Source organism: Mus caroli, unplaced genomic scaffold (genome assembly GCF_978045245.1).
Source record: "Mus caroli unplaced genomic scaffold, Mus_caroli_1 scaffold_9, whole genome shotgun sequence".
NCBI classification, from domain to species: Eukaryota; Metazoa; Chordata; class Mammalia; order Rodentia; family Muridae; genus Mus; species Mus caroli.
The window spans coordinates 57,008,884-57,025,650 of record NW_028227264.1 but is presented as its reverse complement, the minus strand read 5'-3'; the positions used below and the strand labels follow the sequence as shown (position 1 = coordinate 57,025,650).

General features: G+C 47.5%; 1 protein-coding gene across 1 annotated transcript in view; it reads right to left on the bottom strand.

Moving 5' to 3' along the window:
• Sh3rf3 (SH3 domain containing ring finger 3) overlaps positions 1-8,127 on the bottom strand; it is a 313,055-nt gene extending 304,928 nt beyond the window's left edge. Inside the window, exon 1 of the mRNA XM_021175059.3 lies at positions 7,567-8,127. Within this exon, the coding sequence (XP_021030718.1) occupies positions 7,567-8,118 (552 nt within the window). The 5' untranslated portion in view covers positions 8,119-8,127. The remainder of the gene's footprint in view (positions 1-7,566) is intronic.
• Between the last annotated feature and the right edge of the window lie 8,640 nt (positions 8,128-16,767).

Here is a 16,767-nt window from a genome sequence, read left to right as displayed (position 1 = left end):
CACTTTGCATCAAGAGGTAGAGTATGATAGGTTTTATTTACAGTCCCAGCAACAGGGAGACCAGGAATTATTTGACATTTAAAATCTCTAAGCCTTCATTTTTCTCCCCCCACACACTTTATCCCTGCACATTTTAAAAGTAATTTTCTACATAATAAATATCTGTGACTTCTCGTTGAGTTCATTGGGAATAGATATTCCACACGTGTAAGGCCTTGAGAAGATAAGGTGTCCTCCAAAGCGGCTGTTCCCAGCCTCCCAGGAGCCATTCTCAGTGGTTAGCAATTGTTGGAGGAATGTTTTGACCTGCAGAGGATCCACCAATGGCCTCTTTGAAGAGCAAAAGCAATGTCTTCATTGAAGCTCTCTGTGTCTGATGATATTCGTTTTACCTCCTAGGCATCCTCTGACATATGCCAAAGCTTCCCTACTTCCTTTCTTCTCTCCAGTACTTCTGGGTTCGTCCCAGTAAAACAAGTGAAACAATCCTTTGCTAATGTGGATCAAACCCATAAGGAGAGATCCAGAGAACTTCAATAATGATGGCGGTGGTGCTGAAAGATGGTTTCCAAATCCACAGAAGCCTCAAGCTAGACATACCTGAGCTCTACTATTCCAGCTGCTATGGGAAGGCCTCTGTCTCTTAATCACGGGGTGTGTTGGGAGCCACCGACCACACAAGAACCAGCAATGAGCACAACCCACCTCTGACAAACGTGTCCTCTGTAACAAAGCTGCAGAAGAAACCAAGAAATCCAGCCTACTGTTGGCTATGTAAGACCCCAAGTTTCATTGCCAGTCCCTAAAAGGGAATGAAAGAAAGGAGGGAGGGTGGGGGAAGGAAAGAGGGAGAGGAAAATGAGAGAGGGTGGAGGAGAGAAGAAGGGGGGGCCTTCCTCCACACTTCCCATCTCCTCTCTACAAAATATAGAAAAATCCAGAAAGCAGAAGCACAAAGTCTTCACTTGGCAAATCATTATAATAGAAGAAACAGTAAGAATCAGCTACAACTCCCACCAACGCCACTCCCTTCATCAGGAATCCCTGCCCAGGAAGCTTAGGGGTGATGTGGTAGAGCTCTTGCCTAGCATGTGCAAGGCCCTTAAATAAATCCTTAGCACTGAAAATGCTCCCAAAATGGATAGAAACAAAACATTGTATATATGTATATATGTTTATAAGTATATATGTATGTATATATATGTATATGCACATACATTTATTTATTCATTCTCAGCAACATGCCCAGCTATGTAATTTAATGGAAATAAACACAACTGATTATAAATAAACACCATTTCAGTTTCCTCCCAGGCACGCCCTGCCCACCCTCTACATTAGGCACAGCCTGGCACACCAAAGTTGCACCAATGAAGGCAGCCCTCTCTCCTTCTGTGTCTGGCTGAGGACCCATCTCCTATGCTCTGGGCACTCTGCATCTGTCCTTGGGAAATGAGTATTTTAAATTCTCTCCTCCTACTTCTATTGATCTGAGTGAGATGCAAACCCTGGCCCACATGAAACTTATGAATTCATGCGACCACTACGGATACATTCCATGAAGAAGTTCATGCTTACAGATAACCAGTATATCAGTGAGTGCTGCAAACGTGTAATGAAGAAGCATCCTATGAACTGTAGCCCCTTTAAGGTCCCCAGACAGTTCCATCTCTAAGTATACATAAGCCACTGGTCATCAAAGTGGACTTTAAAAAGAAAGCAACCGGAGCCAGAGATGGCACACGCCTTTAATCCCAGCACTGCAGAGGCAGAGGCAGGCAGATCTCTATGAGTTCAAGGCCAGCCTGGTCTATAGAGCGAGTTCCAGGACAGCCAGGGATACATGAAGAAACCCTGACTCAAAAAACCAAGAGAAGGGGGAGCAGGGGAAGAGAGAGGGGAGGGCAGTGGTGGGGGGTAGAGAGAAAGCAACTGTGGTAGAATCCAAATAACATTAAGGTTTTCAGAAACCCCCGTATAACTTCTCCCGGTAAGCAAAGGGGCCCACAATGCATTGTGCTAAGAGAACTCCTAAGTCACTCATCGCTGCCAACACCTTCAGTCTGACAACCTCTTTTTAAAGGTTAATTAAAATTCCAATAGAATGCCCATGGCGTATGCATTTCTCATTCTGCAAATTGGAAGATCTCCCATGCACAGCAAGCCTGATAAAAACTGACCTTGGCCTCTTCAAGAGAACCTGTGAAGAACACTTTCTTCTAGCTAAGTGTGCACTGATATTTTATTTCAAAAATGTACCTGGAATGTGACTGTGCTGGCTGTAAAAGATAGGACTAAATAGAGATCGAACTAAAATACTCATCAGAAACAACCACATAACTGAGAACCAATTCGGCCATGCTCAAAGGGGGAAATGACGGGAGGGACTCTGCTCAGCCCCCACCACAGGAGGGGCTCAGTCCCAGGCAACTGCAGAGCTTTCCCACTCCCTCAGATCAAGGATGTAGGCTTGCTTTCAGGAGAGGGTGCCAGCCAGCTGAAGCCACAACTCAGCAAGATGGTCCTCCCCTGCGATGGTCTCACTTAAAGCAACAGGTAGTCTTGCTTTTTTTGGTTGTCACTGGGCTCTTACTCTTCACTTTAATGATGCTTATAAAGAGCAGGGCCACTGTCTGTAATAAGACATAAAACCTAGATGGGGCAGTGGAAAACATGAAGAACACTCCAGTAACCATTGGGCTTCTGTGTTCACGGATGCTCCATGACCCAATCTCCATAACACAGGATGACTTTGAACCTAAAGGCAAAGTGTGACACCAGTGACACCACACACACACACATACACACACACACATACATATACACATGGATACACTCTCATATACACACATATACAAATACACACAGAAAGAGCGAGAAAGAGAGAGAGAGAGAGACCTACCTGTCCATATGCACAAATAGTTCCCCACATACACCCTTAACTTAGTATCCCAAATGTACTCATTAGCAGGGTCCATTGGATCCCTCCAGGGTCCCCAGGAGGGAAAACTCATTGGTGATGCGGGTAACTTACTTGCTCCAGACAGGTCGTAAGGAAACAGGGAAGGTAGAATTAAAACTATTGTGCTAGAGCTCCTGACCTCTGTGCCACCCTCGGGTACCACAGAGTCCCCTTCCCTCTGTCTCCTTCAGTAAGGACTCCCACAGGGCCTAGGGGAGGTCCTGGGCTTCAGGTCTAGAGAGGATGATGAGAGGAAAGCCCCAGTCACACTGCAGCATCAGTCCCAAGGTGCAAGGGGAAGGATATGAAGGTGACCAAGCTACACTTTGTACACTTAGAGAGCCTTTCCATTCTCTGTACCTAACTGTGGTCATGCCGTGGTGCTGCCTGCAGCGACTGCCTTTCTCAAAAGCTAGTTTGGGGCTGGAGGTAAAAGTGACACAGTGGCAAAGCAGGGTGGACATGTGTGACTGCTTAGGACCGGCTGGTCTGCCTGACCCCTGCAACCCCTGTTGAGCTGCCAAACCACTGCACAGAGCTACCTGTCACCTATGCTCAAACCGTAACAGACCAGGGAACATCCCCGCCACTATAATGCTCTAGGACTCTTCCCACATCTGTAAAATAGCAGCCTTAAGCTTGAAGAGCATCTGTGACCTTGATTTGGGGTGAACCAAATAATGAGGTCAGTGCTACTTCTGTTGGAACCGTGTCCATCAGTTAGCCAGTTTGTCGTGGAATAAGAAGATTCCTCTCACCTCAAAGCCAGTTACACACTCAACCCAAAGTGCATCTCGCCGGTATTCAATTAACCAGCTACCTCACAGAGCTTTGGTAAAGAACAGAAAGCCCACACATAGCAGCACGTAGCAGCCTGATAACACCAGAACTCAGGAAGCTGAGGCAGAAGGATTAAGAGTTCAAGGCTTGTATAGACCATACAGTGAAACTATGTCTCAAAGCATTTAAACAAAAATGGATAAAAATATTCTGTAAGGCATGGTGCACAATAGATTCGAAGTGAATGGTAATTTAGATTATCCACTAAAAACCACCAGTACAAAAAAAGAAAGAAAAAAAGAACAAGCTCAAACATTGCTGTCTCTGAAGTACTGTTCTCACGGCATCCTGAGCAGACAGGCAGAGCTCTCAGGTCACCAGCTGTCTGCTACCCTTTGGGTTATCTGGCTTCTCTCAGAATCCAAGTGCACTCAGGAGGTGAGAGGCAGCAAGACGTTGAGCTCAAAAACGATGCTTAGATACATAAGCAATTCCAGGCCAATCTGCGCTTCAGGAGGACCTGTTTTAAGCAAGACCAACAACAACAACAAAGCCAAAAAGGTACACAATGCAGGCCCGTGGTGAAACGCGGTGGCTTGGTACCTGGCAGGCATGGATGAGGCCCACACATACGTAGCCAGGGATGAAACCTAACCACACGTTCCAGCTCAGCACAGAGGAAGGGGAGGGGCAGGTGGGAAGACATGATATAAACAAACTAATTAGCAACTGAGTCCACTGTTATGTCATCAAAGGCACTGTCACACTTCCCACAGTCCTTTAGTCTGTGAAAATGTCTTTATACTCAACCCTCGTGGAGTGCTGCAGGGACGCCAGCCAGTGCCCATAGCGGCCTCCTGAGAGCCAAGAACAGCTCTCTTCACCACTCCCTTGGGCCAGGTCCTACTGGCACAACATAACTAGTCAATGGGTTCTCTCTACGCCAAATAAAGACAAAGAACATTCAAAAATAAAAACGCTCCTTAACGTAGAAATCATCACATTCTTAAGTCTATTAAATCGTTCATATTAAAAACCTAATCTCCAAGTGACTCAGTTTGAAGTCATGATAGCCTTTCAGCAGAATCCTTGTCTGTCTGCCTGTCTGTTTGTTGATTAGTTTGCTGTGAATGGAATCTCTGGGATATTAGACATATACTGTGTCACCAAGCTGCATCCCCACCAAGGTAACTCTTAGACTGGCCTAAAAAACCAAATTGATGACAGTTTGGGTTTTATTTATAACATTAAAATTCTCTCTCAAAACTTTCAAAACAATAAAGTTGAGAAAATCAGCACACATTAATTATATACTATGTTAATAATAAAGATACAAATAATAAAATAAATAGAGTGATATAATGAACTCTGTTATGATCAGCACAAGTGATTTCAACAGTTTTACAGTTATCATCAAAGCCAGACTTACACATCACGGTAAGAAACCGCACAGAGACAGTATTTACCAGCAAAGGAAGGGACTGATGATCCCAAACGATGTAATGGGCACTCCTAACCTGGTACAAATTTCTAGGAGCAGCATCAGTAACTGATCTTTTTTTTAAAGCCTCTTCTCAAACCATTCATGTGAGAACAGAGTTAAGAGGCCCTGCTTATCAGGTAGGGGACTCTAAGTGGGCTGACGACAGCCAAGCCCTGCCCTGCTCAGAAGGATGCATTCTGTGAACTGCAAAATAAAACCAAACTGAAAACCTCAGTACATTTTACATCTAACACATCCCCAAATTCAGCTGTAACTGAGTTAAGAACATAAAAGTTTACATATCTCCTATAGCCCAAAAGATCTGAGACGCTTCCAATCAAGAAAGGCAAAATGCGATGTATTCATGGTTACTATTGAGTCATATCTGGTGTTTGTTAAAATGATGGAATGGGGATCCGCTTATTAAACAGCAGATCAATGAACAGCATATTAAACAGCACGCAGCAATATCCAGAGTGCAGCCTCACTGGGAACCATCAGTATAGGGACAATCAGGGACAGTGGCGTACCAAGAGCCCATTTGGAAGCGATTTAGCTCGTCTCTGCCTTCTCAGCTTACAGGTGGCTCACACCTGCATAACACGCATTTCCAGTCTCTGCCTCCTGTCACATCCATCACTGTCCCCTAGACTGCTCATCGAGACCTAATGCCATCACCCACAGTGGTAGTAGAGTGGAAGCAAGCATGCAAGGCTTCCAGCCGATCAAGAGGAAACCCAAGGGCTACTGGAAACCAGGGAACAAAAGCTGCAGATATGAAAACCTCTGACTCTGCTACTTTGCTTTCTGAACACAACCAAATATCACTAGATTTAATCCCGGCTGTTCCCCAGAACCTGAACTTAGTCCTTTTGAGACCACTGTGAGGGAAAGCCTGCACTCTGGTTAACACAACAAAAAGAAAACATGTTCTCAAATTCCCAGAAGTGGGGACATCCTAAACCATGGTGTACGTGGCCACACAGAATCAACTAGGGTCTCAAAATTGTCAAGTCCAAACATGAATTCCGTATACTCAAGCACTCACGCTAAAGCTAGAAGCTCCCACCTTGTGGGCAGACAAGTTCTAAAGAATGCTCTGAACAGAATTAGTTCCAGGCTCTAATTCTGGGGCTGTGTCTTTCCCCACATCAGAGGCTTCCATAAGCTCCAGGCCAACTACAACTCCTCAAGGTGCGCTGGACCCTCATCTGTCAGCAGCTATCAAAAGGTCCAAGCATCTCACCAGAATCATAGCTCCAAAAGTCATTTAATTACTGACGCAGGAGGAAGCACCAAACAGATCTTGCAAATACAACAAGTCTTTAATTCTGATGTTAGATTAAAAGCAACATGGGCAAGAAAGAAAAGTTTCTGAACTTCTAATGGAGCAAATGGCTGGATTTAATCACAATTAAAAGCCAAATTTCAATTTTGATCCTTCAGTGACCATCCTAAGAAGGCAAGCATATTCCTTGTATGTCTTTGCCGACCCTCTCTTCCTGGTCCATAGAAAACTCAAATTCAGCCATCCACAAAACGTCCTCCAGCAAAAACAGAAGTAGTGAAGTCTATATAATGCAGTTGTGATAAATCTAATAACGAAAATTAAAAACAACTGTCCACCTGGGAAAGCAATCCTGCTTAGGTGAAGTCCTTCTTTCTGGGGTAGCTGTAGTCACTCTCCGGGCAGTGTCTGCCCACTTTGCCCTCTCCCCTGTCCTCCACAGCCAAGCAGGCAAGAGACTGCTAACTCCCGGTCAGCGATCAGAACCTGTGAACCATTAAGCAGTAAGTTCCCAATTGGTGAGAGCAGGACTGAGGAGGTGTGGCAAAAGATGGTTGTTTCTGGGAAATTGGAGGGGTGATCAAAGCTAAAGATAGATGAGTGGATGGGGTGCATGGATGGACGGACAGACATACAGGACCGACCGGCCAGCCTAATCAAAATGGAAGTGGTTTGAGAGCGGCAGGACAGATGGCATGTCCACCTAATGAGAGGATGGGTTCTGCCTCACATATGAACAGGTTTGGGGGAGAAGATGTAAGGACTGAGCTTGGAAAGCGACTTAAGGTGCCCACAAGAAGTTTGAAGTAAGGATGTGAGGCAAGGGGATGCTGTGATAGGATGTAGTCAAGAACTGGTAAAGTAGGAACTGACAGCTAGGCAGAGTCCCTGGGAAACAGAGAAGTTGTTAAAGAAGAATAAAACAAACGAGTGGGCCACGGGGATCCACAGCTAGTCCCTCTATTTCTAATCACAAACTACTTGCACATACACGTGCGGACAAGCTTACACATTCCCACACAGTGGCGCCATGTCATTGGGATACATTCTTACCTTAGCCACTGGCACGCTCCTATTAGTCGCCACGTCGCACAAACTGGGGGTAGAGCTGCCTGCGGCCGCTGAGAGAAAGACCGGAGAACGCGGGGGACTGCCTGTCGCCCCTCCAGCGCCACCAGCGAGCGCTGAGAACATACCGGGGCCCGGGCGCGCGGGAGGGCTGCTCCCCGGGCTGGCACCCGTGCGGGGCCTCTGGCGGATGCCATCCAGCAGGCGCACTAGCAGTATATTGGCGGGCAGCTCGTCCACACCGCAGCCCACCAGGATGCGGCACTCGGGACAACGTAGCTCGTGGCGCGAGCAAACGATGCTCTCCAGACAGCGTCGGCAGAAGGTGTGCTGGCATGGCAACACCTTGGCCGTAGTGTCCAGGCGCTCCAGGCACACAGAGCATTCCAGCAAATCCAGCAGCGATGACTCGTCCATATCCTCTTCAGTCCTCGCCTGGGCCCCCCTCTGCTGCTCACCCTGCCTGTCCTCGCCCTCGCCCCGAGCTGCGGTGGCCGCCGCCTTGGACGCGCACAGCCAGGACGCCCCAAGCAGCATGGGGGAGGCGCCAGCGCGGGCCCAGCGAGCCTCCTAAGTCTAGCAGCCAGAGCCCGGCCCGCCGAGGAGAGCGGGCATTTGCGCCTAGCCCGGGCAGTCGCCGTCAATAAACTGGGTTCGGTCCCCGCGCGGCGGGTGCTGACAGCCCGAGGCACTAGCCTCCACGATTTGCAAAGTGACACGCCGAGCCTGCCCGCGAGGCAGGCACCGGAGTTCCGGAGCCCCGAGGCAACTCCAGCCAGTCGAGCCCAATTAGCCTCCTACGCGCGCGCACAGCCGCTGCGGGCTACACCTGTGCCGCCGCGCCGCCCGCACCCCGGAGCCCAGCAGCGGGGAGTGCAGGGAGAGGCCGGCCGGGTCCCCAGGGAGACCGGGGCGCGGCGTGCGCGCTCCCCCGCGCCGCAGGCGAGCCGCACCGCCCCCCTCGGCGCCTCCATGCGCCCTCGGGCTGCCAGAGCACCGCCGCCTTGCTCAACTAACCCAGCCGGACCTCGTCCCTGGGTCGCGGGAACGTGTGCGGGGGACGCGCAGAGGTCACAGTCACTGCGGGGGTGTTGGGAAACGGACACCTCTCCTGCCTTGGAGCTTCTCCCTTTAGGCCACCTCCGAGGCTCCGGAGAACTTCCCCTGCGCAGGCTTGGCCCTGTCCCCTCTGGACGCCAGACTCTGGATTCTCCGCGAGCTTCAGGAAGGGACGTTTCTTCTCAACGCCTCCGCGAAGGAAAGTTTGGGCGCATCATCCGGACTGCTTTCTTAGCCAGCGCTGGAGAGCAGCCGGCGGACGCATCAGACACCCAGGCATCCTTCTGGACGACTCCAGGGAACACTCTTGCTTGTGTCCCCTCTCCTGCCAGCATGCCCAAGTGACAGCTGTGGGTATAGGTGCGGGGGTGTCCCTTGAGGCGAGAGGGGAAGGCGCTGGAGATGGCGGGGTCGGGGGCTGCCGGGGCCGCCACTACTCCTTCGGGAGGCAAGCTGCCCTCTCCAGAATCACTGATGTGTGACTGACGCCGCCGCCCACGCGCCAGCACACCCTGGCCGAGCGCCGCGCCCCTGGCGGCGCGGTGAAAGACTCCAGCGCCCGCTCTGGTGAGCTCTGATGAACCCAGCTCCAAATATTCCTCGGGAGGCTCAAAAGAGGGGGAATGAGCGCTCCTTCCCTATGCCCGGGTTTCTGGGAGCGTCAGAGCGACGGAAGTACGTACGAGGACCTGGAGCAGCAGGGAAGTTTGGCGGTGGGCTGCGGTCGGTGTACAAGATTTCTTACCGTGTGCTGCCCCCTGGTGGCCCCCTCGTGTTCCCAACGCTCTCGAGCCCCGCACAGGCAAAGGTCCAGAAAGCTGGATGATGCACAGCTGGGAGATGCCAGGGCAAGCATCCAAAGTGGTGTGGATGCCCCTCCTGCTGGTTGGGCTGCCCTGTTGTTTGTGAAGCTGAATGTCACTTTTCTTCGTTTTTAGGGAGAAAAAAATTTTGCTGATACTTAAATGCCAACATAATATCTGCATTGTTTTAATGCTCTCAAACAACCCTGTGAAATAATTGCTTTAACTTCATTACACGGGTAAGGAAAATGATTCTCATTATTATGAAGCCATTTAATTAAATGTGGTTTTTGTGTCCACAGAACCCAAATGCAAGAAGACCACATGGTAGCAGAGCAGTTGCCTATAAGCCATGTGTCCCTTACAGTGTAGTAGTATCTTCCACACGGGGTGTTTAGTAAATATTCGTTGAATGATCGAAAGAGTGACTTGATCTCATCCAGTGATGATTTGAATGCAGTATTTAGCACCCCAATTCCAGATATCCTGAGTTCCTATCAGACTGCTAGTCTCTGGAAATTTCCAGGAGCATAGAGTTGTCCCAGCCGATCTCTGTATCATTTACACAAGTATTGGCAAGGGTGTAAGATAGAATTGTCTGTCTGTGTCTATTATTGTCTATGTCTGTCTATTGTCTGTTATGAAGGGGGTAGGGAGGTGAGTGACTTTTGCTCCCAGGTCTTTGCTCAGGAACACCCAAGGGGAATTGGTGAGAGGCTCCAGAATGCCTGATTTATGAGTGGTGATCAGGACCCAGGAAAGGGTGTGTGTGCAAAGAACAAAGTTGTTGTCCATGATGATATAGCCTGAGTGCTTTTGGGTACAAGAGAGAAATAAAGCTTAGGAGAATTTTAAAAGGTGCAAAATAAAAGCAATCTTAGGGGACCACAGGCTAAGGGCTGGGGCAGACTAGTGCAGGCGGATTCTCCTAAACCATGTTCTTCCCCTGTATATGTGGTGGCTTCCTCCTTCCCTCCACCGTGCACTGGGCACCAGTCACCGCATGATAGAAAATATGACTGACGCTTGTACTGGATCCAGCAGTATAGCATGAAATTAGCATCACCCACTGACAAGACGGGCATCTGATACTTTCATGGGCTTACTAGAAGTAAGTAGCTTGAGCCTGAGCTCACAGCGGCCGTCCTCTGAGGTGGTGTCTACAGAAAGAAGCAAAACCGTATGAAATCTGGCAGCACCCTTGGAAATTGCACAGAAAAGGAAGTATGGTTCCCAGAACGAGCCTCTGGGAAAGCAAAAAGATGTCCGTTCTGAGAGCCCAGGACATGTCTGTCCTCTGAGCCCCTCATTATGTACAACCACAGCGAAGATGGATAAATGCAAAGCTACTGGACCCATAGTGCCTGGGTTTCCTGTGATCCCGCTCTGCCCCAGCACCCACCACAGCCCACTCCCACAGTAGTCAGCCCCAGTCGCCAAACTCAAGGGAAGGCTGGGCGGGGCATGCAAATCAGTTCAGCAGCTAGATTCCACCCTGTGATGTGCTACCTGCACCTTCCCAAGGGAAAACGACTCCTCCTCGACAGTGGCAATCTCTCATTCACTGTTCTGAAGAAATGATGCCAAGTACTGCGACATCTTCCTGTCTCTTAAGAGAGTTAGAGGCCTTACTTTCTGTAAGTATGTTCAACAGTCGACAAATAGTTCTGTTCTCAAAGTTAACCAAAAATAAATATGTGACTAAATTAGCCCAAAGAGCTCCAGTTTGCAAGTTCTGGTTGAAGTATTCCAGTATGGTCTGAAAAAAAAAAACAAAAAAAACAAAACCTCAAGGGTGTGGCCTAAATAGTTGAAGTATTACGAATACAGTTTTAGGTTTCTTGGCTAAAGTTTCACATGTTCAATAAGCCAAGTATGTAAGTCAGTGATGGACGAGCTGGCTTTGCAGCCATTCATATAAAAATAGCTGGGAATTCAGTCAACCACCAGAATACTGTGAGCCAACACGTGTCGTCCATCTAGCATTGGCAGTAGAGGAAAGTCATCAAGTCTTCAGATGTCTGAACGTAAGGTTACAGGCTGTGATACGGGGGTGGGGGGGAAGAGTCCCATCAGACCTAGGAAGTGTCAGATCTCATTTGCAAGATTGTTTCCAATTCTGGGAACCAGAAATTAATGACAAAGTGGTAAGGAAGCTGGAGGCCTGAGCCACGGAGTTACGAGGGACAGAAAGAAGAAGAAGGAGGAGGAGAAAAGAAGAAGAAGAAGAAGAAGAAGAAGAAGAAGAAGAAGAAGAAGAAGAAGAAGAAGAAGAACAAGAAGAAGAAGAAGAAGAAGAAGAACAAGAACAAGAAGAAGAACAAGAACAAGAACAAGAAGAACAAGAACAAGAAGAACAAGAAGAAGAACAAGAACAAGAAGAAGAACAAGAACAAGAATCATCTTAAAGGCAGTGGGGCAGCTGTGCAGCTTGTGGCTACCAAGACTCTTAACACCTTGGTTCTTACATTCTCCACTTGGTGCTAGACAGGAATTTATTTTTCCAGTGAAAGAGGGGAGATGTGACTTAGGCTCAGCCAATCTAAAGGTGTTTCTCCAACCAGCCATGCTCTGACAGGTGGCAGGAGGGATTTAGATGCAGCCTCCAGAGCCACCGACATCACAAGGCAGGAGACCAGCAGCACCTGCTTGATTGCAGAAGCATTCAACCGGCATCTCCAGGCCGTCCGTGACTGTGGTGATGAGCTCAGCTGTAGCCTCCATCGCTCTGCCGGCTTTATTGATAATAGAGCTGTCTCCATTTTTTAAAAACAATTCCTTTCTCTGAAATCATCCCAAGCTGCCATTTGGCATTTGTGACTCAGAATTCTAGTTGATACCTGTTTGATTATCAGCCAGAGACCAATGAAAGCACCCAACTGAGACAGTGATCACTGTGTTGAAATGCAACAGTAGGGATTTGGCCTTTCTGCTGGAAAGACACCCAAGTGATCTACTTGATGAATGAATGAATTAACAGCATTTCTTGGATGAATGTCCCCCCGCCCCCTTAGCCAGGTGCTTTCAAGAGAGCAGAGCTGACCGCACAGACAAGCTGTGTAGATTATGAGTAGAATTTGCCTCCTGGATACAGGAAGCCCAGTAGCTTCTACAGAAGGGATAATTAGACATGTCATCTCCTTAGAGGTCTGAGGCCTTCGAAATCCCTGGGGTTGGATAACATATTGGAAGGAAATGTTTGCTTCATCTTGTTAATTGTAAGTATGGTAGTTAATTTAGATGGATTGAGAATTAGAGTGGTAGTAACAGATTAGTTCTCTACGTGTCTGAGGGTAATTCCACAGGAAACACATGAAAGGTGGCAGCCAGAGTAGTCTATACCTCCATGTGTGCCACGCGGATCAATCATCAAAACTCTAGGTTTTTTGCCCTTCATACTCCAGCATCCATGCAACCAGTACTGGCCTTGAACCCACAATCCTCCTGCTTATGTGTGCCACCATGCCTGGCTTCGTAGATCTATTGGTTACATACTGTGTTCTCTCTATGTCCCTGTTACATGCCTACTGAAAGTCCTCAGCATTCCTCCCAAGCTAACTGCTTGATCTCCACCCCTCCTCTTAGGATGTGCCTCTGGCCCACCTGCAGAGTGTAAAATGGAGAGCAAATGGTGTGCGCTCAATCTGTATTACCTCCTTCCCCTGATCTGGCAAACTGCTCATGTTCTTAGCATCCTGGCTGTGTCCTTCCTTCCCAGCTGACACAGGGGATTTGTCCCCCTTTCCTCTACCTGAGTTGTTTCAGTCTTTGATTCTGGTTTGTAACCTCTCCACTTTTATACACAGAGTTCTGTGCACACAGTAGGCATCCAATAGATGCTTGCTGAATGCATACAGTAATACCCACAATTTATCACTTCCAGGTCAGTTATCAGATGCAAGAGGATTACAGTTGACAAAAAAAAAAAAAAGTCCAGAGGGACCAGCTTAAGGGCCCATAAAGTGAGTTTTATTTCGGAGCCAGGTTTGAGATTTCAGAAGGGTGAGGAGGTGCAGACGTCTGGCAGTTAGGGGTATGAGTCACACACAGCTCTGGAGGGCGGTCAGGATGGGGGTGTGAATCTGGGAGTTATTTCACTGAAGGTGATAGATGGAACTTGAGCGGGGAGAGAAGCCAGGGTTTCCTCTCAGAAAATAGCAATGGAGCCTTTCCATTTGATAAGCTAAGGATGGGAGGGAAAGGGCTAGCTGGCACTGGGGGTCTTATCAATCACACTTGCCGAGAATACCCCATCTTTGGGTTACAAAATGGCTTACAGATGTGTCTCAGTGTTAACACAAATATTATTTTGGCCACAGAGGCAAGTTCTCAAGTTTGCAAAATAGAAGTTGTAAGGTTGAGTTAATTGCAATGTACAAGGGGTGCGTTAATACAAAGGCTGGAGACTTCATTTTGCAAGTTGTTCAGTTTTGTTATTCACCATTGAAATGTGGGCATGTGTGTGTGCTCGAGCGAGGGTGCACATGCGTGTGTAAACTGAATCCAGAATGCTGTACATTATTAGCAAGCCCTCTATTACTGAGCTATATTCCCAGTCCACTGAATACTTAAGTTGAGAGTGCTATCCAAAGTGGGGTGCTGTCTGGCTGGGGCACTCCCCTCTTTACTGTGTAGGCCAGGCTGCAAGGAAAGGAAGAGCAGGACTCTTTTATGTGAGGAAGAAGAGGCAGAACATGCCTGCTACTAAGGGTGGGAAGGAGGCAGGAGAGGCCCAGAAGGCCTTTCTTTGTGGCTTTACAAAAGCCACTGCCTCCATTATTGCCTCCTTAGCCCTTCCCTAAGATGCTGTTTGTTTAACCGATCAGACTATTCAGAACACTCAGCAGTCATCCACCCAAAGAAAAGTGCAGATTGGTCCAATGCCTCACTGTTGTCATGAGATCTGCAAAGCAGGTAGCTGAGGCTGACCAGCCTTTCCTTCCTTGCCTCCTCTGACCAATGGCTGAGTGTGCCATGGTGACCTCAAACTGTGCCACCTTGTAAGGCCCCTGGGTTGAAGTTAGCCCGAGAGGAAAGTAAAGCCCCTGTGTTGAAGGTGCCCTGAGGGGAGAGACTCCCTCCTAGAGAAAGGCTGAGTCAAGCCAGCTAAACATGCACTGGACATCCAAGCCATCTTTCACAGATTGGCAGTAGCAAGGTGGATTGCCACACTCCAGGGAGCCCATGAGTACCCTGGGTGATTGGTCACAACCTCCACTTCTCCCTCTGCTGGGCTTTGGGACCGGCCCCTGCAATTGGAAAGTCTTATTTCCAAGATTCATCTGATCAGATGGGGGAATAGAAACATGGAAAAATTAAGGAAGTTTTTTAACATGAATTTGAGCAATGAATTTGAGTTATATTTTTAAGCCAGGATATCTTAACAAACAATTAGCATTTATTCCACTGTGAAGAGCACACATTTTACTGTTATTTTACTGTTGATGCTTGCTACCAACCACAGTCTCCATAGCACGGTAGGAAAAAATATCCCAAAGTCTTTCTGAGTGTTAAAAATGATCCTGAAATTGCTTGCATTCTCTTTTGCAATCTCTAAAAGATTTATAATAAATTCTCTCCTTTATTCTGGAGATATAACCATTTTCATTTAAGTTTGGCTCAGGAAGTTAAAAACACTTAAACTTGCATGCACAGTACAGCTATTGTGGTGGAGCACTGCGCTGATAAGACATTTAACACAGTAAAGAAAATCCCTGATTTAAATTATAGTCATAAGCAGAATGCATGAAGACAATATTAAAGAGCTCCCAGAGTAATTACCGCATAATTGACATTAAATGATATTTAATATATGAATATGTGCCTTGACAGAAGCAGACCTCTAACCATTCAAGGGTGATTGTCAATCATTAAAAATACTGGTATGATACCTGGCAAAGAAACTGGGAAATATTTTACAAGAGATATGGGGAGCTAATGCAGACTAATCAATCTCACGAGGAAGAGAAACTGAATCTTTTCATGGATGAGATATTTGCATCTTCCCGAAGCGAGATTAGAATTCTGATTGTGCTGAGAGTGTTATTATTCTGAGCTGTAGTTAAATACATAGATCTTTCTTACCATATAAGGTATTCCCAGGTTTTGTTTTGCTTTGTTTTGTTTTTAACATGTGCTTCAGTGGACATCCTAGGGGAACTCCAGGATAAGAAAAGCCGTCTCAGAGTTTCCTCAGAGTTGTCATTAAGAGAAGGGTCTCACTCTCAGCTGGTTGACACACAGAAAGTGTGAGACTATGGAGTGCTGGGAGCCCTAAGTGGGAATACACACACACACACACACACACACACACACACACACAAAGGCTCAGGTGTCTTTTTGTTAGAAGTAGGAGTGGTATATAGCTTCAAGAAAACATGGTTTACAGAATACAACAGGGCAGGTGCACGTACAAACTCACAGCAGTTGTGACAGTGTGCACAAGACGTGTGCAAGCTGGCGGCGGACAAAATCCCAGTGCGTGTCTAGGAGGGGATGGACACAAATTCCCACCATTGGCTGAGCAGCTATTGGCGTTCGATATCTTCTGAGAGGCACTTCCGTTTGCAGCTGATGGTGGTTCACGCAGGAGCCCATGACAGGCCAAAGGACTGTGGTGTGCCCAGTCATAAAGAGAATGAATCTATTTATAGCAGCCTTCCTTCCAGGGCTCAGAGATCATTGCAGAAAGGCCATAAGAGGCAGAGGCAGTAAGTGAACACAAGGAAACAGTATCCTCTAGACACAACAGGGAGGCTACACACCAACTCACAGCAGCTGTAAAAACTTGCACAAACACAATACAAGCTCAATCCAGACGAAATTTCAGCATGGAGAGGGAAGGTAGACATGAAGTTCCCACCCCTAACCTATGAGCTATTGGCAACCAATAGCTGCTGGAAGAGAGAACAGTAGCTTTAAAGGTGTGGGTCAAGCACAGTCCAGTGGAAGGCCACACTTCTGTGAATGTATGAGCGGCAGGAAATGGACTTGATGGGTGTCGGGGAAAAGAAGACACTTACAAACTTGTTGCAGTAAATCTCCAACCCAAATATGCCCTGGCAATGAAAACACAACTCAGTTAATATGAATACATGCTATGCTCCTAGACTGGGCAGATCTACCACCACACTACCATCTTCCACATCAATGAGACCCCTTAGAATTTGCGGTTTCTCCAGGCCATGTGCTTCTGCTCTGCTTTTCTTCTTCCTCCTTCTCTTCATCCTCTTCCTCTTCTATTTTCTTTCCTCTTCTCTCTCCTCAACCTTCCGCTCCACCTTCCCTTTATCTGCCCAATCAGCAGCTCTCCTTTATTTTACAA